The following is a 27977-nucleotide window of genomic DNA, read 5'->3' on the forward strand; positions in this document are numbered from 1 at the left end:
CAAAAGGAAGAACGAATACGCAGGGACAACGATTTCGTCAAATATCTTAAGATTATCTGAAAACAATAACTATGATTTTCTGTGGCAATATGCAAAAATTAGTGGCAGACTTTTAACCTCGAAACATATAGCTAAACTCTGGACTACTCCTCCTACTAGCGGAAATTGCTAACTGTGTGGACACTTTTTTCTAGATATAATGGACCACCAAATATGTATGTGCACAGAACTTCAATCACAGAGACTTTCACCATATAACAGACTAACTGAATTAACTAGTTTCAATTTCGTGTACACAACGGTTTCAAAATCGGAAGAGAGCTTCTCAGATCTTTTGCTTGGCAACCGTGAAGATCTCTGTGACAATTTAATACAGGAACATTGTTTGGAAGTCCTTAACGAAGGTTTTTCCTTCCTAAAATACTGTAAACTGTAAATACTTTTCCATTCAAAATATTAAGCTATTGACATTTCTAATTATGTGATTTCAAAACTTTATAATTGTGCATAATATTTGCATTTTGTCTTATGTCAATCTCCTATAGGAGGAAATAAAGTATGATGATGATGATATAGTATGCACTCACTTTGTATTTCAAATAATTATCTTATAAACTACTTGTCAAGATGTCAGAAAGACATATTGTTCTTGTAATATAATAAAATTTGCCAACGAATTTAAACTAGAGGCTCGAAAGAGCCTGTGTCGCTCACCTTAATCTATGTGCATATTCAACAAAGGACACTCTCCAACATTGTAGACGAGAACAGAATTTATGACAAAAATCTCTGTTTTGCTGATCATTTAGTCTGTTTAGTGCCCCTTTTATTCTTTAGTTTTTGCTCAAAACACAAAAGAGTATAACGTAATTCCTAATTAAAGGGCAATCACTCCTACAAAGAGTGACAGTCTACTAACTATATCGGCAAAAATTGACCTGTAAGTATAACTTGCTTTGTTGATATTTTTGTGATTTATGTGTCTATTAATTTATTATATTTTTTAACATATAAGGCAAAACGCCGTAAAATATAATGGTAAAAATCGTCATCAAAGGGCAATAATTCCAATTAGGAGTCGTTAAATGATTTCCTCCATATTGTCTTAATTATAGATCTTGTATTACTGATCAATTTTGCTTATTTAAGTTTCTATCTATTTATTATAATTTTTAAGATATAAGGCAAAAACACATCAAAGGGCTTTAACTCTAATGAGAAGTCGACTGACGATTTCGACCATGTAGACTTATTCGTAGAACTTGTCATGCTGATATTTTTTGCAATTTAAAGTTTCTCTCTATCTATTATAGTTTTTAAGATAATATGCAAAAATGGTTAAATTTGTCATTTAAGGGAATTAACTCCTATAAGAAGTCGTCTGATAGTTTTGACGTATATGGACAAATGGTAGAGCTCATCATTTTGAACAGTTGTGCTCGCGTCCGGAAGGGTTGTGTTGCTCATGTTAGTAAAAACCCGGTAGGTCATATTCGTGAAAAGGGAACGGGATTGGACATTAGGAACATATCTGATATCATCTGTGAAACGCATATTCCATAACGGTCAACCAACTCGTGATGGCGTCCGTAGAATTTACGAAGGGATGACTTCAACTTCACCATTTTGAACTCTTGGTTAAATAGCTTCCTTGTGAGCAGCAACCCTCTATCAAGGAAATCATGATAGGAAATACCAGCCCGGGAATATTGTATCAATCGGGAGTTATATACTCTGTATGTAGGCGCTGCTAGAATGTTGCTACATAGAAATGGAAAGTTCACAATTGGGAAGCTGAATCATCTCTTTTGTCTTAAAGTTTTGTTTTCAACCGACCCCCATTGTCAATTTCTAGATGTAAGTCCAGATATGAGGCAGACGTAACTGTATCTGTTGTATCCTTTATCTCTAGTTTGAGTATCTGTTGTATCCTCTATCTCTTGTTCGATGGGAAAGATGCGTTCAGCATAGTCACCACATTTTTGAATTATTTAGTGACAGAACATTATCTTAAAAATAGCTTTGCTGAAATGTTCTACAATTTTTTCCTCATAAGTAATTAGATATCTTAAAATGCATTTATTTCAACCATTCTTTTATAACCCCAAACTATGTAGATCTGGTTATAGAACAAACCTCTGAAACTATGATATAGAAACAGTAAATGGCCATGGGGGAGGTGGAAGACATCTAGCTTCAACTTAACTAGATGTTGACAGTAAACCCGAGACAAGGAGTATCCCATTAAAGATTTCAACAGTGGCCTACGTTTCAATAACTCAGAAACTATATTTTGTAGAGGCAAAATACCTTCATTATTGTACCTTAATTTATATACAGGTTAATAAATGAAAGATAAATGACATACACGTATCTATTTATGTCAGCTTGACATTTGTCCAATGACTTAAATTAGGTGTGCACATGTTCAGAATTCAGATAATCATGGTAGACAAGACTGTCGACGAGTTATACTTTTCATGTTTTTGGCCACTCATGAAATTTCTTTAACTTGAGTTGAAAGTACACAATTATCAGGTTGTTTTATCATTTATATTAATATGAAATAAGTTCTAAATGTTACAAACAATTCATTTTCAGTCATTTGAACAATTACGTTTTCAATAAAAAAACATATTGATTGTTTATTTTGGTGAGTAGTAACAAGATATTATCGTATATCGTCATTTCCTATTGCCATACAACTGCAACACCGGCAGCGCCAACTGTTGCTCCAGCCGAAAAAGACTTTACAACTGCAATTACAATGACACCAATCACAATAACAGCTACAGTACCACCTGCTACTACAACAACTACTAGTGTAGTACTTATACCATTATCATCAGCTGGAAAATATTGAAAACATTTAATATATGAATAACAGTATTTGCACGTATTTTATGAAATCAGAACTACCTGTTGTCCTCTGCAATATTTATTACAGTTTTTCCCCAGATATGCATATTCATAACTATAAGAGAATAGGTTATTTGTACACGTTCCCTCGTACTGACACAATTATCATGAGCTTAAGTTAAAATAGTGAAATATCAGCTACATGACCTGATCGTGCAGGACGTTACTGCCTGGAAAATCTAAAAATCAATTGCACTTTATAACTCATCCAAAAGCCTAATAAATTTCCATATATTCTATCTAAATATTCCTTTATACATGGATTGGTACAAAACCGATTAATATGTTATAAAATTTGTTGATAGACGAGTGGGTGGACAAGAGGACGACAGTGTCAGCCATCTCCGTGTGTTATTTTGTCTGCTCTAGAATATTGGCAATGCATATCTACCTAAACTGACTATTGTCAATATGATGATGTAATTTGTATATGTTTTTTGTGGAGCATTAAGTCCTTTCACAGGAATAAGGACAAGAGCAACTATTTAAATATATGTCTTGTTTGTCGAAATCACATCGTTCTGACAAAGATGAAATGGAAGGGTCTATATCTTAGCAAAACAACTGATAAACCAGGTAGAGTTTGACTGTCCCTTTGGTATCTTTCGTCCCTCTTTTAGACACTGTCCCGACACATCTGACAATCCACGATCTAGCTTTACTAGTGCGGGGAACAAAGAAATATGTTTTTAATGTAATTTTCTTGCCGAACACACAACTTTATAAAATATGGTTTGAAAAAGAAAACCTTGTAATATGAGAATATGACTGCCTGGAGGTTCATTAATGGTCCTCTGTTTTGTAAAAAGGTCAACTTAGAATAATTGAAACATTTTGATGGATTTCATTTTTAAAAATTTTCCCCTCATTTCCCTTAGCAAAATGAATCATTTCAAATGTCTGGTCTCCATTATCGGCATCAATTACAAGACTAATTTTGGTGTTACCAAATATTTCACCTTCATGATAGGAACAAAAATTTGTGAATGATAAAACAGACGAATTTTTTAGTATTACAATAATACATTATAATGATAATATTAAGTACCAACACTATTGGGCAGAAGATAAATACCAACCATGAAGACATTACGCTTTAGAAAAACCATACTACAACAATACAAATAGGGTCAACAGCATGAATTAGTACAGGTAATACATGTGTGCATTTGTGTGAGGAAGGGTATGTACACACAATTCTCAGCCTTTCTGGACCATATACAGTCAAACATGAAATGCTTCTTCTAGATACCAACATAATGACCACTAACATTAAGCAAAGAAGCAAAGCATTGAACTCCAATATATATAAATAAGAAATGTTGCTTTGATGTGTTTCCCTCGGTTTTTGGTTTGTTACCCGGATTTGTTTTTCGCTTAATCGATTTATGACTATTGAACAGCGGTATACTACTGTTGCCTTTATTTATTTCGGGAATTTTTTTATTTCAAATATTTGTCACCGCAATGTACTCCAAACGATAGCCACTGGACGTTAAGCAACATTCAACACGAAGAGAAGCTGAGTAATCTGTAATGAGTTGCAGGTAGCTAAATGGTCTGACAGTTTGTCCCAGAATAGCCATCAACCAATCTAATTAAAATGTAGATCTCCGATTTCGCTATACTACGTTACTACATATGAGTAACATAGTATAACGAAATCGGAGATCTACATTTTAAATACATTGAGCCATTAACACACTGACAAATATAGAAATAGATATTATTTGTACAAATCCGTTTGTTCTGACAATGTAATGGAATACATTGGTCTATATCTAAAGCATGAAATATAAACTAAATAAACTTAAACAAACATACATAATATAGTTAGAACGGGGCGTCATACAAAGTCGTTCTGTCTCTATATTATGTAATGACTTTTTCACAACACAAGAATAAAAATTACATAACAAATTCTGGTATATTTTAATGTACACGGTGCCGTCCAATGTTGGATTCGTAGATTCATCATGAAACAACGTTAGAATGAAATGTGAGACTGATTATTTAATTCGACACCAGGAAATTCTGAATGAAAATATTGCAATAAAAATTTAAAATGCGAATTTCAATTTTTTTTTACATTAACCCATCATACGAAATTCGAAGTTTAAAATACTTGTCTTGAGAATGTGTATATTGAAACTGGACGTTAAGCAACCATCAGTAATCAATCACTCATTCTTGGATTGAGGCTGTATTTTATGGATATGTACGTTAGTGAGTGAAATTATGTATTGTTTTTTTTATCCTATGGTGGTTTTATTTAACTTACTCGTAAGAGGTTCTGTGGACGTTTCTTGAGCACTGGTAGTAGCTGAAATATATTAACTTTAAAAGTACTATTGATAAATCGTTCAAGTTATACAACCATAAAAATATATATTGATCTTGCCGACAGACTGCATTAAAACCATCTGCGATTTTCTTTATAAAATGACAAACTAAAGCATAATATCAAACCAGTATTACTTGATAACTACGTATAATAATGTGTTATTTGTTTTTTGCTGAGCAATTATTTAAAATGTAACAATTAAGACATTTAAAACCAATAGTATGATATGTACTTACTGATAATGGTCTGACAGTTTGTCCCGGAATAACCATCAGTACATTGACAATTATATGAATAGGCGTTATTTGTACAAGTCCCATTGTTCTCACATGGTGCTGATATACATTGGTCTATATCTTAAATATGAAATAATAATTAAATGAACTGAACGAACGGAACACTTAAACACATAACATAGCCATTTTTTGTCTATATATTATATCTCTCGAAGTCAGACGGACAGAGGAATATTTCGCTGTACCCGTAGTTCGACTCAAACGACTATCGGAAGGTTGACATACTAAAGGACACAACTCTTGATTAGCTTGGTAAGGTTAAAGTAAAGCCAGATGAATATTGGTAGGGGATCGATAGGCTAGTCTCTTTATGTACGCATATTTAATGGTCGTATAACAATATAATAAAACTATATATTTGTTTTGTCTTTAAGTTATTTCTTTCCACCGTCGCAATTTCTCCTGTAGTTTTAAAACGAGAGCACAATTTTCAGTCGAACTGAGCGTGATATAAATTTGACAAATTTGTAAATTCTCGTATACAATAGCTATGAGAAAACAAAGATTTCTTTTCATATTTTATTTATTTCGATCTTTTTTCGCAACAGTAAATGTAAACGAATAAGAACACGGACTGAGTAGTCTTTATCAAATTGTGCACACATCAACATCGTTAATGTATGATTACGTTTTATTTGTTTTATAGTTTTATTTATAAAATTAATAACTATTGTCCATTTGACTATATATTTGCAGAAAAAAATTCTTAAAAATTCATTTTTATAAATTAATAATGTTTTCCTTGATGTATGTTAATATATGGTATATACGAACTCTGACTATTAATTTCATAAATTTGTGGTCAATAATTAAAAAAGTTTCCCATTAGGTCATTATGTTAATTTTATTTTTTGAAGTGTTGATTACCTGATGGAGTAAGTATAAGTAGTGTAACGGCCTTCAAACCAAAACAAAAACACCATGCATGTGCTTTTAATGTTTGTTTATTTGTATCATGTGATTATACCGATTTGAATATTAAAGGACATGCACACCACTGAAAATGATCATCACTTTATAGTTTTGAATATTGATTTTATATCATTATATAAGTTAGCTTACTATACACAAGCTTTTCATGCTTTTAGCATTGTGAGTTGTATAACAATACAAAGACGCTCTGGATACTTAAAAAACAGATTTAAGTTAATATACATTCAGTTATTTATTAATGTGCAAAATGCACATCTTGGAAGCAAACAATTTAGGAATGAAAAAAAAATTGTTTTTATAGTTGGTAAATTCTGTCATTACTCATGTCCACTAACATATAACATATGAAGGTAAAAATATAAAGCAATATTCATTTGCATATCCCTTCCCTATACAGTACTACTTTACTACATGTAGTTTATACAATATCTAATATTTTTTAAAACAGAAAATGGAAATTGCAGTTTCTTATCATAGATTATTACAATTACATGACATGAAATCTAAGTTTGGTTGATGGTCAGTAGAGGTCATCTTAATATCTAAATATGCAAAGTCACATGGTACAAATAAACAAACATTAAAAGCACATGTATGTTGTTTTTGTTTTGTTTGGAAGGCCGTTACATTACTTATACTTACTCCATCAGGTAATCAACACTTCAAAAATTAAAAATTAACATATAGACCTAATGGGAAACTCTTTTAATTATTGACCCAAAATTATGAAATTAAAAGTCAGAGTTCGTACATATCATACATGTATATTAAGATACATCAAGGAAAAAAATATTAATTTATAAAAATAAATTTTTAAGAATTTTTTTCTGCAAATATATAGAAGTCAAATGGACAATAAAATTGAGAATGGAAATGGGGAATGTGTCAAAGAGACAACAACCCGACCAAATAAAAAACAACAGCAAAGGGTCACCAACAGGTCTTTAATGTAGCGAGAAATTCCCGCACCCGGAGGCGTCCTTCAGCTGGCCCCTGAACAAATATATACTAGTCCAGTGATAATGAACGCCATACTAATTTCCAAATTGTACACAAGAAACTAAAATTAAAATAATACAAGACTAACAAAGGCCAGAGGCTCCTGACTTGGGACAGACGCAAAAATGCGGCGGGGTTAAACATGTTTGTGAGATCTCAACCCTCCCCCTATACCTCTAACCAATGTAGAAAAGTAAACGTATAACAATACGCACATTAAAATTCAGTTCAAGAGAAGTCCGAGTCTGATGTCAGAAGATGTAACCAAAGAAAATAAACAAAATGACAATAATACATAAATAACAACAGACTACTAGCAGTTAACTGACATGCCAGCTCCAGACTTCAATTAAACTGACTGAAAGATTATGATTTCATCATATGAACATCAGGCACAATCCTTCCCGTTAGGGGTTTAGTATCATACCATCATAACATATATGAGAAGAACATAACCCGTGTCATGCCAACAACTGTTTTTAGAATAAATGTGTTTAGTTCCGATGCAAAGACCTTATCAGTGACTCAATATTAACGCCAAAATATGCAATCTTTAATGACTTGACAACAGTATCGTAATTATATGCCTTCTTAATAAGTCTATTCAAAGGTTTTGTAAGTTTCTGAGGTGAATACTGACACCTTTGTGCTTTATAAAGAATATTTCCATAAAAAAATGGATATGAAATACCTGAACGTATTAGAAGTCTGCATGTTGAACTATATTTACGAATGATGTCTTTATACCGATGATAAAATTTAGTAAATGTTTTGACTAGTTTGTGATATCGAAAACCCTGGTGTAATAATTTTTCAGTAATACATAAATTTCTCTCGTTAAAATCTAACACATTGTTACATACACGAGCGAATCGTACAAGTTGAGATATATAAACACCGTAAGATGGTGACAAGGGAACGTCACCATCTAAAAACGAATAATTAACGATAGGAAATGAAAAATCATCCCTTTTATCATAAATTTTAGTATTCAGCTTTCCATTAGTGATATAGATATCAAGATCGAGAAAAGGGCAGTGGTCTTTGTTAGTATTAGCTTTATTTAAAGTAAGTTCAACAGGATAAATTTCATTAATATACATACTGAAGTCGTCATTATTGAGAGCCAAAATATCATCCAAATATCTAAAAGTATTATTAAATTTGTTTATCAGATGTTGTTTCGATGGGTCTTTGCTTATTTTTGTCATAAATTGTAACTCATAACAATACAAAAACAGGTCCGCAATAAGTGGTGCACAGTTAGTCCCCATTGGAATTCCGATAATCTGACGATATACGGAATCCCCAAAGCGAACAAAAAAGTTATCTAGTAAAAATTCAAGGGCATATATAGTATCAAAGCATGTCCAATTAACATAGTTTTTTTGTTTATTGCTACTAAAAAATGACCTAAAAGAGTTTGAACATATATATTCACATTCTGATTTTTTGAATGCCCATTTAATTAGGTGTGTGAATTTTTTCTTAATGAGAATGTGAGGCAATGTGGTATACAGGGTAGAAAAATCAAAACTTTAAAATCACCAATATAAGCATGCAATTTATCAAGTACTTCCAACGAGTTCTTGACACTCCAAAAGTAATTTATTCCACTATTTTCGAAGGCCTTATTTGAACAATTTATTATCAGGTTTTTAATTGTACCAAGTGTGCTGGTAAGAAGAATAGACAATTTAGTAGTTGAACAATGGCTTGAAGACGAAATAAATCTATATTTGTAAGGGGTTTTGTGTAGCTTCGGAAGCCAATACATAGTTGGGACTTTCATTGTATTTGGCTCTGCTTGTAAAGCGGTGGCTAAAAGTTTATGTTTGTTACAGATTTCGTTTTCTGAAAATGGAGTCAGTTGGAATGTTGGTGAATTGGTGATTTCCTTTTTCAGAACCTCAATGTAAAATTTACGTCAAACAATAATAATATTATTAGCAGCTTTATCGGCCGGGACAAAAACAAATTCCTTGGCTAGTTCTTTTATTTGATGTTTGATACGAGAAATAGGTTTATTGTGGTTATTGTTTATAGTAAAATGTTCTTTAAAATGTTGAATACGTATATCAACTATCTTCATTACTGAATTAAAAAAAGAGTCCAAAGATTTTTTGTCAGCTTTTTCCCGTTTTATCCATTTCATACAGTAAGTATGGAGTGAGTCGTGGATGATATTACGACACTCATTCCAATTAATAATTGACGGGGGACGATATTTAGGTCCTTTACTGAGGAATTACATAGATATTGCTAGATAATACAATTAATTAAACTTTTCGAAAATTTCCGTGACGTCATTTTGTAGCGTAGCGCTATTCTATAGGTGACATTGCAATGTTATGTGCTTTCGTTTTTTGTTTTGCGTGTTTATTTTTATTCTGTGGTAAATCACCACTTCGGTGTTGACAGGAACATCAATTATATGGTCATTTTTATAAATTTACTGTTTGCAAAAGTAAGAAGTATTCTAAATACTAAGGATTTTCTTATCCCAGGCATATATAACGTAGCCGTATTTGGCACCACTTTTTTAGAATTTTGTGGCACCAATGATCTTCAACTTTGTACTTAATTTGCTTTCTTTACTATTTTGATCTGAGCGTCACTAGTGAGTCTAATGTAGACGAAACGCACGTATGGTGTATTAAATTAGAAGCCTTGTACCTTTGATAACTATTAGCATGTCGAAATGTGCTATTGTAATGTTTATTTGTGTATTTGTTTGTCCTGAATGTTCTTGCATTTATTTGTACTGTAGTCCTGTCATGTAATGTTGTCATTTTAATGTTATATTTAACATTGCCAAAAAAGCGCGAGGTTTGGCTAGCCGCAAAAAACAGGTTCAATCCACCATTTTTTCTTGAAATGTCCTCTACCAAGTCAGGAAAATGGCCAATGTTATATTATAGTTCGTTTATGTGTGTGTTACATTTTAGTGTTGTGTTTCTGTTGTGTCGTAGTTCTCCTCTTATATTTGATGTGTTTCCCTCAGATTTAGTTTGTAACCCGGATTTGTTTTTTTTTCATAATGTATAACAATGTATCTGGAATTATTTATTAATCAAACTTTATTTATGTAAACAATCGTGGGAAAAGATTGTCTTAATCGATACAGTGTTAAACATGTTAAATGACCGGAAAATTTAATAAATGGTGTTATAATTGCAAAATTAACTCGTCAATCCATTTAAATTCCAGAGGTATTTTTTTGATTTACGTGTATTTGTTCGAGATAAACACTTGAGGCTCTAAAGAGCCTGTGTAGCTCAACTTGCTATATATGTATATTTAACAAATGACACTCTCCAACATTGTAGGCGATAATAGAATTCATGACAAAAATCTGTGTTTTGTTGATCTTGTATTGCTGATAATTTAATCCGTTTAGTTTCTCTCTATCTTCTTTATTTTTTGCTAAAAACACAAAATAGGGTAAAAACAAAAATCCTAAATTAAGGGCAATCACTCCTATAAAGAGTGACATTCTACTAACTTTATCGGCAAAATTGGACTTGTTAGTAAATCTTGTCTAACTAATCAATTTTGCTTATTTAAGTATCTATCTATTATAATTTTTAAGATATAAGATAATCAAAAATTCATAACTCTAATGGAGTCGTTTGACAATTTCAACCATTAGAATTATTTGTAGAACATGTCTAGCTGATAATTTTGGCATTTTAAAGTTTCTCTCTATCTATATTCAATTCAAGATAAAAAGCAAACATAAGATAAAATGGTAAAATTTGTCATTTAAGGGCAATAAGAAATCGTATGACAGTTTTTACGTAAATGAACAATAGATAGAGCTCAACATTTTGAACATTTCTGCCCTGTCAGATTTTCTTTATTTATAATGGTTTTCAAAATAATAGACAAAATTTGCATTTTACCCATATGTTCTTGTTTTAGCCATGTCAGTCATCTTGGTTGGCGGACAAGATCATCAGACACATCTTTTAAATTACACAACTCAATGATAATTGTTGACAAGCTTGGTTAAATTTGGTCTAGTAGTTTCAAAGGAGAAGATTTTTGTGAAAGTCAACAGACGACGACAGACGACGAACGATGGACGCCAAGTGATGAGAAAAGCTCACTTGACCCTTAAGCCAGGTGAGCTAAAATGAAATTTAATTGCTTTTTGTTAACATTGGGACTGTACATTTGAATTTGCTTAACCTAAATTTTGACTCATCTAATTTTGACTCAACAGGAGTCGAAATATTTATATGTATATGAAACATGGGACTTCTGACAAACTTTGAATCAACCGCAGTTTCTAGTCAGCTGAGGTTAAGATAACGAGAGTTAACTGTATATTGTCTTATTCACAACACAAGAAGATTACTAACATAATGAATTACATTTCAAATTTGTCCACATTAAAACGATCGTAAAATATTCTGAATTTACAATATCTTTGAGCGCATGAGGCATTTTTAATGCTCTATATTACAATGTTGATATCCTTTTGATATTTTTGTTGAGTGAGAGTGTGCTATTTTATATCAAATGTGTGCTTTCGTGAGTAAGAGTGTGCTATTTTAAATTATATGTGTGCTTTCGTGAGTGCGAGTTTGCTATTTTATATCACATATGGTAGTTTTATTCAACTTACTAGGAAGAGGATCTGTGGAAGTTCCGTAAAATGTTATCGACCAAGAATTAACAGTAACTGAAATATACATTTATATGTAAAATACTGTTAAGAAAATGTTCAGGTTTCATTAAAAACAGTATAGTCTTGGAGTCCTATATTTCTGTTAATACTCTTTTTCCCAGTGACAATCAAAACCCAAGGTAACGTTTCAGAACCTATGCATTGCATTAATTGACATTGTTTTTTCGTCTTAATAATATCAAATAAATGCATCTAGATGTTAAACAAATGACAAGGAATAAATAAATTTCCTTTCTTGTCATATTTTGATATTGATACATCATTTAAATCGTGCGATTTGTTTCTGTTATAGGTGTACATGTACATTGTACAGACTTATTTTATTCTGTAAATGTAAGTCAGATTTGAGAAAGCATAATTGATTGTTTGTATATTCTTTTTGCAATCTTATTTCGATGATGTTTCTTTTCTATAAAATGTCCGGATACGATGTAAGGATCACAAATGTTACCGTATGAAATTTTTGAATAATTTGCTTAGGATTAACAAAAAAGAGCGAAAAGTATTAAGTTCACATCTAGCACTATATAGAACAACTATAGACTTATCAACATAAGCCACAAAAACAGGAATGATTTCAGATGATCTGAAAGGGTGCAGATCCCTGTTTATAAAGCGCTAATTCTTGATGTTATTTCGGATTCATCTAATGATTCCAATTGGTTTGATTTTGTACATTTAAACGTTTGCGTTCAAGTCGTTCTGACGTCCGCATTTAATTCAACTAAATTTAACAGATAATACAAAGCGACTAAAAACTCTCAGTTAATTATTTAATCATGAAATTTGCAGAAAATAAAGTAAACTCACCGACTGAGAAGCCGCGGTATGATTTAAACTTTAAGGTCCATTGTCCAATTGGACTTTCCCTCCAAAAATGAACTGACATAAATGTCCATGATAATGAACCAGCTGAGGCATAGTAAATAGAATCATCATATCGATAATGCATTAAATGGCTTTCTGTTCCTGAAGGTGACACCAGGTAAAATTCAGACGAACCTCGGTATTCAGTGTATGAAAACGAAATGTCAATTGTCACATGTTCCAAATACGTTATTGAAGAGCAATCGGAAGCTGAGATCGATCTAATGTCTGTTGTGTAGGATGAACCAGACGTTGATCTGCCAAAAAAAAAAGATTTTTTTTTAAAGCTTAAATCAAGAACAAAACCTGGCATTGATTTGACCAAGTGATATTTGCAAAACGAGATGTTATGTAATTATCTGTCTTTTTATACCCCCGCTTTAAAAAAAGGGGGGGTATACTGTTTTACCTCTGTCTGTCAGTCCGTCCGTCCATCAGTCCGTCCATCAGTCCGTCCGTCCGTCCGTCAGTCAGTCAGTCCGTCCGTCCCATGAAACTTTCGTCACATTTTTCTCAGGAACTACACATCCACCCTTTCTGTAATTTGGTATCAACATTTATATATGTCAGCCATACCGTGTGATGCGTTTTCAGATTCATCACTTGACAACTTCCTGTTTACCGAACACTTGTCTGATTTTACACATGATAGCCAAGTTGAAAATTTTCGTCACATTTTTCTCAGGAACTACAATACAAGGATTTCTAAAATTTGGTTTCAGGATTTATATAAGTCAGCTATACCGTGTGATGCGTTTTCAGATTCATCACTCGACAACTTCCTGTTTACCGAACACTTGTATGATTTTACACATGATAGCCAAGTTGAAAATTTTCGTCACATTTTTCTCAGGAACTACAATACAAGGATTTCTGAAATTTGGTTTCAGGATTTATATAAGTCAGCTATACCGTGTGATGCGTTTTCAGATTCATCATTCGACTACTTCCTGTTTACCGAACACTTGTATGATTTTACACATGATAACCAAGTTAAAAATTTTCGTCACATTTTTCTCAGGAACTACAATACAAGGATTTCTGAAATTTGGTTTCAGGATTTTTATAAGTCAGCTATACCGTGTGATGCGTTTTCAGATTCATCACTCGACAACTTCCTGTTTACCGAACACTTGCATATTTTTACACTATTAATATTATCCACTTGCGGCGGGGGTATCATCAGTGAGCAGTAGCTCGCAGTTTCATTATACCCCCGCTTTAAAAAAGGGGGGGTATACTGTTTTACCTCTGTCTGTCAGTCCGTCCGTCCATCAGTCCGTCTGTCAGTCAGTCAGTCAGTCCGTCCCATGAAACTTTCGTCACATTTTTCTCAGGAACTACACATCCACCCTTTCTGTAATTTGGTATCAACATTTATATATGTCAGCCATACCGTGTGATGCGTTTTCAGATTCATTACTCGACAACTTCCTGTTTACCGAACACTTGTATGATTTTACACATGATAGCCAAGTTGAAAATTTTCGTCACATTTTTCTCAGGAACTACAATACAAGGATTTCTGAAATTTGGTTTCAGGATTTATATAAGTCAGCTATACCGTGTGATGCGTTTTCAGATTCATCATTCGACTACTTCCTGTTTACCGAACACTTGTATGATTTTACACATGATAACCAAGTTAAAAATTTTCGTCACATTTTTCTCAGGAACTACAATACAAGGATTTCTGAAATTTGGTTTCAGGATTTTTATAAGTCAGCTATACCGTGTGATGCGTTTTCAGATTCATCACTCGACAACTTCCTGTTTACCGAACACTTGCATATTTTTACACTATTAATATTATCCACTTGCGGCGGGGGTATCATCAGTGAGCAGTAGCTCGCAGTTTCACTTGTTATTCCTTTTATACTTTTTGTGTATATTTTTTTCTCGGCAGTTAAATTAATTTTATAGACTTTTTTTTTACTTTTGAAGTTCCGTGCGCACAGCTTATTCTGTAATATCTTTTTTTAGGTATTTGTGTTTTTGGAAATGGTTTAGAAATGGTTTATTAAAATGAAAATAATACGTCAAAGAAAATGTCTATGTGCACATCGGTGCGAGTAAATGATAGTTCTGGTCAAACTTCAAAATGTCTATCAATTAATAGAATCATAGGATTGTTTGGTGATCGTATAGTGTGATCCATAAACGGTAATGTTTATACTAGTGGATCTGTAATACAGGCACATGTTGAAGTATTAATGTTCTAAATCATAAATTTATTAAAAGTCGTTTAATGTTCTTGATACTAGGGTATACTTCATAATTATGTTCATGTCTTCTTAGTATTAGTAGAAGACAATTGGTTTGTGTATCATCAAGGCTGGGTAAATGGTCATCTGGCATCTTGGTTTGTCTGATATCGGGGTTATAACATTTATATATCATTAAGTGCAACATAGGCATAATGCACATATAGTACAAAATATATTCATGTAATAAAGATTTACCCGGATCCAGTGAATGTTGATGTTGTGCATGTTTGTTGTGTCGGAACATTCGTCCAACTTGCAGCCTGAGTTACCATGGCTTCAGCGTCCATCAATCCAAACCCAAGAACTTGACTATCTGCAACACAAACCTGTTGATTAGATATCTAGAGATCATTGTAAGGATACAATACGTTAATTGTTTCTGCACATATCTGCCAAAGGGTAGACTGCATATTGTGTAATTTTCAGCATTGAATATATTAATAGCATAAATAACCTAAATCCATTCGAGGAATGATTTTATTTGACTTCGGTAATTAATTAATATAACAGTATACTCGTCTTGCAGTAAAAAAGAGTAACTTATTTCACATCTCCCTCATGCAAACTCCTATTCCGTACACTGCTTTGGCTATACTGTTTTATTTGTTTTTGTTTATCAGTTCTGCATCTTTTTTAACAACTTTTGGTTTTCTCGTGTCTTGGCCTCGAAATTAATCGCATCATAGAAATGCGCATCTGGTGCAGTACAATTGGTAGTGTGAATGGTATAAGTAAGCAATGACATTGGCAATTTTGACGTTTTTACCTTTTTGTTTTTGTTCACACATCGTTGTTAATATAATGGAATTTTATGCGACTGTCATACAAGTGCGAGGTTTAGCTAATTATAAAACCAGATTTACTCCACCATTTTCTACATAGGAAAATGCCTTTTCCAAGTCAGGAATATAACAGTTAGTGTCCATTCTTTGAATGTGTTTGAGCTTGTGATATTCGATATTTTTGTGATTTTACTTTTTGTCAAACAGGTCAAAAGGTATTGTAAGATCTTGCCCAAGCAGAGCTATACAACAACTGGACAACAACGGGTGTGGCATGAACATTTTTTTATGATTAGAGTTTCTCATGCATTTAGTGAGTTTATAGGCACTTATTCGTACACATTGTGTACATCATTTATAGATATAAATCATATGAAAAGTTTTTTATGAAAATTATATCTATAAACAGGCTAATTATGTCCCAAAGTATTAAAATTGAATAAAAGAGGGACGAAAGATACCAAAGGGACAGTCAAACTCATAAATCTAAAACAAACTGACAACGCCATGGCTAAAAATGAAAAAAGACAAACAAACAACAGTACACACGACACAACATAGAAAACTAAAGAATAAACAACACGAACCCCACCAAAAAACTAGGGGTGATCTCAGGTGTTCCGGAAGGGTAAGCAGATTCTGCTCCACATGCGGCACCCGTCGTGTTGCTTATGTGATAACAAATCCGGTAAATGGTCTAATTCGGTAGGTCACATTCATGAAAGGGAAGGGGATTGTAGTTACGACGTAAGGAACATATCCGATATCATTTGTGAAACGGTTATTCCATAACGTCAACCAACTCGTGATGGCGTCCGTAAAATTTACGAAGGGACGATTTCAACTTCACCATTTGGAACTCTTGGTTTAATAGCTTCCTTGTGAGCAGCAACCCTCTATCAAGAAAATCATGATAGGAAATGCAAGCACCGGAATATCGTATCAATTGGGAGATATATACCCCATATGCAGGTGCTGCTGGAATGTTGCTACTTAGATATTAATGGAAAGTTCACAATTGGAAAGCTGCAATCATCTCTTTTGTCGTCAAGTTTTGTTTTCAACCGACCCTCATTGTCAATTTCTAGATGTAAGTCAAGATATGAGGCCGACTTAACTGTATCTGTAGTATCCTTTATCTCTAGCTCGATTGGATAGATGCGTTCCACATAGTCACCAAATTTTGAATTATTTAGTGAAAGAACATCATCTATATAGCGCAAAGTAGAGTTAAAGGATATTGCTAACTTCTTATCTTTCTTCCCAAGAAGTTCCTGCATGAAGTCAGCTTCATAATAATAAAGAAACAAGTCGGCAAGTAGAGGGGCACAGTTTGTTCCCATTGGAATGCCGACAGTCTGTTAAAAAACACGTCCCCCGAACGTAACAAATATGTTGTCAATCAAGAAATCAAGCATCTTGATAATATCAGTTTCAGAGAATTTTTTGTTCAAATCAGAGTGATCCTTTACAAAGAAGGATTTATCCCACCCCAAGACAAGATACTTGTGTCTACGTTGGCCATTCTTTTTTACGAAGCAAAGCAATACCAACTCTTTCAATTTGTCTTTTAGTTTGGAATGTGGAATACTAGTGTACAGAGTAGAAAAGTCAAATGTTTTAATACTGTTACACGATGAAAGAGAGTTAGATTGTATGTATTCTAAAAGATCTTTGGAATTTTTAAGTATCCACATCTGATTCACGCCCCCTCTAGAATAGGCAGTTTCACAATAACTCTGAAGCCCGTCTTTGATTGCTGATAAAATAGATGTTAATAATTTAGAAATAGGTTTCGGGGAGCACTTGGAAGACCCAGCAATATACTGTTGTTTGTAAGGACACTTATGTAGTTTAGGTATCCAATACAGTGATGGCAGATCCAGTTCTTCATCTTTGGTTGAAATTCCAAAGGAACACAGAACAGACCTATGATTATCCAGGATTTCCTCTTTGGTAAGTGTCGTGAGGGTATATGTTGAGTTTCCAAGTGAATTGTCAATACCTAATTCGTTTATCAAGCAGTTAATGTAATAAGTTTTGCATACAAAAACGATGTTGTTTGGGGCTTTATCTGCGGGGACAACAACATATTTGTCATGGAGGTAGGATAGGTGTTTTGCAACATTTGGGTCTTTAAAGATTGACGTAGCATGGGCATTGATAGACCCATTCAGTTTCTTAATTCTGATTTGTATCAACGACCTCACTGCCTTAATCCATTCGGAAAGAGTGTCTACGTCTTCCTTCTCGCGCTTAGCCCATTGCCTGGCATATATGCATAATCCTCAACTGAATCCATCAAAATTTTAAAGTTGTATTTTCAATTGATGGATTTAGGCTCACGATATTTCGGACCTTTCAATACCACATTTCGTAGAGAAGTGTTTTTAACAATGTTGAGGTCACCGGTAATAACGTGGCCAACAGGATTATATTTGAATTGGATTATATGTGAATAAAGTTCACGTGGCTACAAGTTTACTGACCGCAATAGTAACTGTAACCATATGGTCCTCTGTATATGATACGGATATTCATTTGTATTAGCCATTTTGTGCTTACACTATTCAGTTTTCTTTGTTTATACCACATATCAATCACTACTGCGCACATAACACTTAAGAATGAATGTAAAAACTCTGATATAATAGGCGAGTGTAATATTTGAAAAAGACGTCTAGTTAAGGACTTTAATGCACCCACCTAACACACGGCTAATTTCTTTTTTAAATGAAAGAATAATGATTTAACTTTGATTTTTGCCCGGTCGTCACAAAATCGTACGGTGCAGTTTTTGTAAAATTAACGTTTATTTCAGAAATTAGTTGAAAATTATAAAATTACGACATGTTTTTCAAGCAAAGGAAATTAGTCGTATCTCTTATTTTAGACAGAATAATTAAGTGAATTAGATTCTTAAAATAATGAAAAACAATATTTACAACTGTAAGTCAGCATGCTTTTGCATTCCTTCTAAATATTTGACATTTTGTACGAAAATTTTCATAATTCTGACCTTTTCGGATCTACAATTAAATTTTTATTAAATGTTTTTGCACTCTATCCGTTTTAGAACACACCAAATTACTCACCAGTTATCGTTTTTTCATTCAAAGTCAAGACTTTATCTCAACATTTCTTAAAATCACGAATTTCTGTAATTTTATGATGTTGGGTAAAATCGCTATAGTTTCCGGAATCCCTTATCTATTTCGTTATCGTTTTTTTACTGAATATATTAGTCGATTTCCGTGTACTTAATAGTGCTATAAGAGTACAATAAATCATATTTAAACGGTTCTATTTCTATCTTTAACTTCAGTGTAGCTTAAATAGATATAAAATTGTCCGAAATTAAAATCAAATCAAAGTAAAACATAGTTTTTGAGTTCTGTAGAATTCATCCCTTTCTAAATAAGGAATCGTATCGGAAAATTGTAGAAAATCTTCCGAGTCGTGTCAAATTTTCACGGTCCAGTTCACAATGAAACCCTTTCTATGCTAAAAAGCAAAAACTATCCATTGATTGACACAGATGTATAGTCTGTCATGTATTTACTACATAGAAACTATGTAGTTAAACACTTAAATGAAGATACAGTTGACGTATTGCCGCAGTGGGAAAACGAAAAGATGAAATTTACAGAAGACTGGTCGATTAATATGAAAAAAATGAAAACATCCCATTTCAAAATACAAAATATCATAAGAGTAGCTATAAATATTTCAAAAGTAAGCACAACCTATCATATTCTGTTTTGTCTGTACAAAGACTTTGTACTACATGTACCAATTCTACCGACCAGTCTCTTCTAATATATCAACGAGGGCAGTAGATCTAAAACTCATTCTGATTTGTCTCGGTTTGTATATTTTGCAAATGTATAAAGCCTATAAGCAAGTTACACAACTTCATAAGGTATCCTCTGAGAAGCAAACTCAAGCTGTATTGAGTGTTACTACATATATCTCCTACAATGATCTGATTAACAAAATAACTCATGATAATTATACTATTAAATCTTTATACCATCGAGCTTGCATCGCTAAATATTTGCTACAAAATTTGAAATTAGAAAGTAAAGAGCTATTTAATTCTGAACATAAAACAGTTTTTACTAACATTTCGACGATTAAAGATGACGTGCCTGTACACAAAGAAGTATTCTGGTTAACAACTTTAATTACTAAAGTCTTGATCAGTTAACCGGGCTTAATTTCTGCCCGAGGATCGCCGTCGAGAAAACTACACAACATATTATCAGCATCAACAAAAACTAAAAATATATGGTCAATTTATAGTTAAATGTATACAGCCTCAACAAGGCCAAGGTACATCCAATATTGTATAGCTCTACAATTTTGTCTTATGCCGTAATGACGGAAAATTACCCGTTTAAAATGACTGTAGTCTGTCAAATTTAAAGATCTGAGCAGTGACTGCGAAACTGGTTGCAAGCACTTTATTCTACTAGTATTTTACGGAAGCAGATATAGGGTAAAGTTGTAATCCAATCAGATGAATGTCCATTATCTAAAAAAGTTCATAAGTTAAAAGTCCAACCTGACAAGAGATCAGACCTATGCATGAGTTTCTTTTCTTTATTTAAAGCGCTTTCCTACATTTTATAAAAGCAAATTTAAAAAAACTATTTTCGTATTGGCATGCCTGTAGCTGGATTATTCAATTGAAATTATGCCACCTGCTTCTAAAACATTTCTGTATTGTCTTTTGGATGATGGCGCATCTGCGGCAGTTAATAAAGCGTATGATATTCCTATTGGCAAAGTTCTTAGATGTATGGCTTTAGTAGAATGTATACTATCTATAAATATTTTTTTTAATTCTTTTTCATTTAGGTTTTTCATTACAAATGTACCGTATTTATGGACACACCTTTGATATTTATTAACAAGTTTGACTGATCAGGAGATTAGAAAATTTGAAAAAGGGGCATACATTCTACATGGCATTATTTTTCTTCTGGGGGTCAAAATTTTATCCAAGACAATGTCGACCTAACTACAGAAACAATAAAAGTTCTCCGTATGACTTTGGTTGACTAAAAGGCAACATCGGTTCGGTATGATGTCATCCAACTTTCTACAAGATTTGATCTGTTTACGCATTGGTTAAGGTATAGGGGGAGGGTTGCGATTTCCAAAAACAGGTTAAACCCCGCCGTAATTTTGTGCCTGTCCCAAGTCAGGAGCCTCTGGCCTGTCTTAGTTTTGTATGATTTTTTATTTTAATTACTTGAGTATATTTCGAAGCTTAGTATGACGTCCATTATCATTTCAAACTAGAACATTTTTGTTTAGGGGCCAGCTGAAGAACGCCTCCGGGTTTGGGAGTTACTTGCTGCATTGATGACCCATTGGTGGTCTTCGGCCGTTGCCTGCTTTTTGAACGTGTTGGTGTCTCTTTGACAAATCCCTCATGTCCATTCCCAATTTTTAATTCAATCTGTATACTGTAGATCTTGTGTCCGCTTTGAGCAAAACCTCTGCTGTACTGATATATGCCCATGCCAAGGAAGCTGTCTTTGTATGGATATGTTGACCGATAAGAATGATGAGATTACAAGTTAAAATGAAGCTATAATATTCCGATATCGCAATATTCCGACACCTAAATGGTCCAACACCCCATTGGTCCGACGTTTCGATCATTTAGGTTATACGCTAACGGGATGTTAACATAAAAAAGCCAAATAAAAGGTTCAATATTAGGATAACCTTGTCCTCCGTTTGAAGCAGTGAAACAAGATATAAAAAAGTAATACTTAGTGCCAAAGTAGCTGAACGTCATCACTAGTGTTGTTTGATTAATTAGATATCTCAAGATACACGGCGGTCGACTAAAGTAAAATCAAAAACAGTTTGACGTACAATGAGTGATCATATTTTCCTTGTGATGTTTTATATTAAAATTGTCAATTTGTTGATATAAATATACTAGTAGCACTTTACTCATTTTAGTAATGTTAGTTAGTACTCTTATCATATCTGATTTAGTGATGTAAATGACATTGCGGTATGATCCACTCAACATATTGCACTACAATAATAAAAAAAAAATCTGCCCTATGGTTGTCTGATCTTGAAGCGGTTGGCAGGCTTTCAAACTAACAGGAGACCATACGCTTCCTCAATTTTAATGTACAGCTCATTATGGGACTTTTCTGAACAATTAAAAATACGTCATATGTTTTATTTTCCCCTTGCTTCAAATATTTTGTTTCGGATTATTTATATCAAATTTGCAGATATATGTTTGTAAATACGTGCAATCAAATGATATGGAGGTATTATAAGATTTAGATAATGCAAGGGCGACTACAGATACATTTGTGTGACCTAATGGTTGATTTTCAAAGACTCCGAGAGAAAGCGTTACGTAACATGCGTTACCGTTAAAATCAACCAAAATTAATTAATACTATGATAGAAATATGTTTTCCCAACAGTAATACAGCATTCCTATAAAAATGTTTCGTTTTTGCATTTGTTTTGACTCGATTTTTCTACTGGAAGTATCCGTGAATTGAAATTGCACCCATGACCTTTGACCTCGATTTAAAAAAAAATGCACCATAATTTCTTTTGACGACCGGGATATTTAGAAAGTACACATTCTTAGCTTTCCAGTGATATATAGTTTAGCCGTGTGTTAGGTAGGTGCATTAAAAATGTAAATTTGGCTCTCATATCACTCGCCTAATAACCCTGAATTTTACTTTCCATAATAAAAACAACTGTGTTTAATACACACAAGCGACTATGGTACAAACTTGTCTTCTGCATGCGTAGTAGTTTAACTAAAATTTTCCAAGTCATCTTAATCTAATTTTACGGAGGATTGCTTCCTTTCTTATAATCGTCAATGAATTTATTCAAGTCAAATTGTGATGATCCGTTTCAATGTTAAATAAACTATTCAATGGTTTTCTGTAGTTTATGTCTGTCATATTTGTTTTTTTTTTAATTGTGTGGTTATGAATTAGGACGTTAATCTTTTTTATTTCATATTTTCATGTCGCCACCGTTTTCTCTCGGTTGAAGGCAGTAAGGTTGCCTATAATTGCTTACATACACTTCATTTTAACTTTGGTGAATAGCTGTCTCATTGGCAATCATACCACATCGCCTTTGTTTAAATAACCCGTTTTGGATATTGGAATGGCAAATGGAAACATATGCTGTCACGTGATGATTCCTGGATCTACCCGAATATCACTTTATTGCAATTGGTTAGCACGAAAATTAACTGGAACATTTATATTTCGATTAAAAATCTCAACACGAGACAATCTTTTTTATTATTTACAACATTTTATTCTCCTTAAAAAAAGACAAAGTTTTTTTTTCAGGATCATACTTTTTTATATTTCATTTTAACTCAGTCATGGAGATTTTATTTCTCTTTCTTATTTCATTTTCATATGTTGTTGAAATTTTTAAATTCTAACTGTGTAATTTATATGTTGTTGTTTGTTTGTTTGTGCGTTTGTTTGTTAGTTTTGTTCTTAGACTGGAGTGTTATATATCTATATATCTATATATATGGTGTATACAAATTTTTGCACCTCATGTTTGCGATTTTCCATCTTTTTCGCAAGTTTTTTGTTTTCTGTTTGGTATATTAAATTAATAATTCAGATCCATGTTACATCCGGTCAACAATTTATTTGGCAATCGTCAATGGCAGTCAGTAGGGTTTAAGCACATCAGTTGTTCGAATGTTAGTCAAATGCGTTTTGTTCAAATATACTTTTCACTTTTTGGTCTTTTGAAAAATGTTTTTGTGCTGTATTTTGACCCCTCTACCAAGAAATTTGTTTTACATGCACACGTATAAAAATTGAGGTTTTTATCCAACGCAATCATACTAGGTTTGAACGTTGTTTTCAATTTAGACTTGTTTATATTTTTTTCGTTTGTGCTTGTGTTATATTTTCCATCGGGTTTATATGATGCGTTCTTCCAATTTCGACTCTTTAGAATTCAAGAGTCTATCCTAAATTGAGGTAAATTATATGATTTTCCAAATACCGTTTCTATCCCTAACATTACTGAAGAGACATTAATTGTCGAAATCCGAATATGGTGTATACAAATCTTTTGTAGAATTTCTGATGATTGTTCCCACTATATGTGCTATTTCTTTGCAAGACTGTATATCTAAGAATTGACTTGGTGCACACACTCTATTTGTCTGAAGCTATTATATTAACAAGTTATTTTTCTAATGTTACGCCTTTAATATATCATCCATAGTGGATTTTATGTGTTAGTTACTTTATTATTATTATTCAAACAAGAAAGAAAAACTCAGTCAAATAGTTTCCGAGAATATAATCTCACATTGAAGAAAAGATTAACGTAATGCAACCATATGTTAATTCATTAACAAGGTACATACATTCTTTTCCCGCTCCATTTGTTCCCCAGCTGGAATAGGAATCTGTAAAACCATTTCTCGATGACGTCAGAACAATCATATGTTGAATATCTCTCCACGTGAGCGCAGAACTAAAACAAAAATAGATAATTCTGTATCTATGTGTATCAAGAAAGATAAAAATAAAGGTGCAGGTTGAGTAAAAAAGTTATTTCTAAAAGGTCAAAAACTATTGTATTTGTTATCATTCACTATAGTGTGTTACATATTTATTCGGTTGCTATTCAGCATGTATTCATAACTTGTAATTTTAGTTTTGAATTTAGGGAGATGAATTTATATAAGAACACTGCTCTTGTTTCCTAATCCCAATTATTAAATCTTTTGTATTTTTCGTATTTATGTCTTTAGCCTTGTAGCTATATATATATATAACGATTTCTTCAATAAAATATGTTAACAGTAAAAGGTCATATTCATGAATTTAACAATGAATTTTAATTGCAAATGATTCTAAATGGTGTTTAGTTGCATTTCACAAAATCCATGTGATAAAGTTTCAAAAGAACTCACTTTGCATGAAGTGCTAACGCAATGATACCGGAAGCAATAGGTGTTGAAAATGAAGTCCCTTGTACGCCATCACTTGTACAACCGGAAGACGTTGTCGTTGAAGTCTATAAAGCAATAAGTATATATCTTGAGATGTTAAGATTTAGTTGACAATCAAAATAAGACTGGAAAAAAGCGTTTACCCCAACATATTTTTGTGAATAACATGAGCTCTTGAGTAATAAATCAAAATGATTAAAACTTGGACTCTGCTATACTGGCCTTTTTGGTTTCCATGCTCTATTAAAGTTTATTATAACTTTTGGCAATCGAGAGCACCTGATTAATATGTATTCAGAAACACGTTTTTGCGAAAAGATACCAAAACATACGTTGTGTATTGTTCTTTTATTTGAAGCAGAACAAAATGCTTCAAATAGGTAAACCTTGTTTTATGAGTTACATTACTTCAAAAAAAGGGACTATTTTGCCAGTAGATTGTTTAAGGTTGGCGATTATTTGAAAAGAGTTACTGTTGCAAAAAATTAAATGACTCGTTTAAGGTAGCAATACAGTCAGAATTTTCTGACTCCAACCAACAGTCTTTAAAGATTTATTTCTCCAAAACTACTCAATGGATTTTTAAAATCTTAAACTCATAGTAAAGCTGAAATATTACTCTTTCTTAATCTATAGATTAATGTTTTTTTGGTATGATTAATTTCAAAATATAGCTCATTAATAGCCAAAAAAGTGGTCTCCCAACTTGGATGAAAATGGCACATTCAGGTCAAATGGTAGTAAAAATTTGTTTTGTCACTTTAATCAACCATACACAATCTACAAAATCGTGACTCAGATTTTTTATATATGCCTCCAGTAAGAAGATATATTGATTAAACTGCTGGGTGCCAAACCTCATTTCTCCTTTTATCTTTGGACGCCTATAAATTCATTTCGAAACAAATTATCCAAAACCTGGGACACGGTATTTTAGAAAATACAACCTTTAATCACATATATCAAAGTCAAACCAAAAGGGGTTCCCATAAAGTTTCTATTTTCATTTTTTGCAAACAATTCTCATGAAAAATTGTTTTGAGAAATGACCTAAAAACTGAATTTCCCGACAAGAACCCCTATAACTGCAACATAGACACAAAAATTCCACTCGAAACACCCCAGAAGTGTTCTGACATCATTATTTTATCAATAGAACCACACACTTTGTGTCTTCGATGCTCTAATACTGTAAATTTTGTATTATGAGTGCACTGACCAACACTAACTTGGCATTTGGCGGGAGTTAGATGTCACAGATTTGAACAACAACTGTAATGTAGTAATTAAATATAGACAAAGCTCTGCCTCTGTCCAGACAGTCTAAGATAAGGGAATAACAGGAATGACCAGCTGCATATAATCAATATTTAACATCATTATTATCACTATAAAGAATTATTTTCATTTTTATTTTAAAAAGAAGTATACTATGAACATAGCTAGAACTTTAAAATTATGCAATAAAAGACATGGTAGAAAAAAGATCAAGAACATCCCTTTTCTGAAAATAGACCGTCCCACATGATTTTTGAGTTTTATTAAATTGAAAAATTTCACATCAATTTTAAATTGGTTGAATGCCTAAAACTCCTAACAGAAGACAGATTCAGAGACGTTTTCTTATTGGATGTAATAAGAACCTTAAAAGTTTTTCAGAGGCTTTCAAAGATACTTTAAGACTCTTATTCATATATAGTTTTGTTCATTTTAGTTAGATTTTTTCCCTTTATAATTTTCTCCTTTTCATATTTTTTACCTTTTCTCTGTTTACTTCCATGTTATATAAATTACTTTTGTTGCACAATGAGATAAGACCATACTATTTATCTTGTGGTCAGGGATTAACAGCTGGACACTGGTATCGAATGATGATTGACATATAAGCCCCTCCTAAATGCCTATATCTTAAGATTAATTACCATGTGCTTTTGTTTACATACGTACATTATCAGTTTACTCCGTGTTGTGATATGATAATGACTTTAGGGTTTTTACAAACTGTGCAGAATAATACCTACTTTGAAATTAAGTGATCAAAAAATATCTTCAAAAAATCATTGATAGACTTTAGTGCTACCTTAAACAGTAAATACTTTAAATTGTTTTTCAAACAAGACGTTATCACGTAAAATTAAAATTTAACATTTTTCAAGTGGGATACTTTCCAGTTAAAATACATAAGGTATTATCTCACAATAACCTAATAAAGCTGTCGATGGCGATGTTTTCAGATTTGAAATCATTCATATTCAGTTTTGAAGACATATTTGTTTCAGGTGATTTTTCATTTTTGGTTAAGTTCTTCTGGTAACCAACAATGCTTAAGTGACTTGAAAAAGTTAAGAACAATTGTACATTCAGGATATCTGTACCTATATATTGTGACTCTTACTAAATATCTATTGTTGCTACTGCCACCGTAAGTTGCGGCTAATGAAGCTGCGCAAACTTCAGAGTACCATGCATTTTGTCCTTCTTCTACACTTGTCACACCAATGGTGTAGATGCTATTTACATATCCGTCTCCATTACAGTTATCGGTTGTTTCTCCATTACCTGATGCCCATGTATAAATAACGCCTTTGCCACCTCTGCCCTGATGATAAAAAAAAACAAAAACAAAAACACAATACAAAATAATTTAACCTGCAATCAGCCAACCATTGTGCAAATGACAGCAACACAAATACATTTTGAAATATGTGGATTCGAGCGTCACTGATGATTCTTTTGTAGACGAAACTCGCGTCTGGCGTATATACAAAATTTAGTCCTGGTATCTATGATGAGTTCATTTACAACTACTGGGTCGATGCCACTGCTGGTGGAGATTTATTTCCCCGAGGGTATCA

At 32.8% G+C, this 27977-nt stretch overlaps 1 protein-coding gene across 4 annotated transcripts in view; it reads right to left on the reverse strand.

Moving 5' to 3' along the window:
- Window positions 1-2640: 2640 nt before the first annotated feature.
- The window catches only part of LOC143069797 (proprotein convertase subtilisin/kexin type 6-like), a 46927-nt gene continuing 21590 nt past the window's right edge, over window positions 2641-27977 (reverse strand). Inside the window, exons 8-16 of one of the 4 annotated variants that reach the window (XM_076244600.1) lie at window positions 27518-27721; window positions 25084-25187; window positions 24532-24641; window positions 15517-15634; window positions 12998-13311; window positions 12125-12181; window positions 5500-5619; window positions 5201-5242; window positions 2641-2756 (exon numbers count right to left, since the gene is read on the reverse strand). In XM_076244600.1, coding sequence (XP_076100715.1) covers window positions 2692-2756; window positions 5201-5242; window positions 5500-5619; window positions 12125-12181; window positions 12998-13311; window positions 15517-15634; window positions 24532-24641; window positions 25084-25187; window positions 27518-27721 — 1134 coding nt within the window. In that variant the 3' untranslated portion in view covers window positions 2641-2691. Of the gene's footprint in view, window positions 2850-5200; window positions 5243-5499; window positions 5620-10623; window positions 10918-12124; window positions 12182-12997; window positions 13312-15516; window positions 15635-24531; window positions 24642-25083; window positions 25188-27517; window positions 27722-27977 lie in introns of those variants that run through there. The other 3 variants (XM_076244598.1, XM_076244599.1, XM_076244601.1) reach the window with 3 other exon arrangements.

The sequence above is a fragment of the Mytilus galloprovincialis genome, chromosome 3 (genome assembly GCF_965363235.1).
Source record: "Mytilus galloprovincialis chromosome 3, xbMytGall1.hap1.1, whole genome shotgun sequence".
NCBI classification, from domain to species: domain Eukaryota; kingdom Metazoa; phylum Mollusca; class Bivalvia; order Mytilida; family Mytilidae; genus Mytilus; species Mytilus galloprovincialis.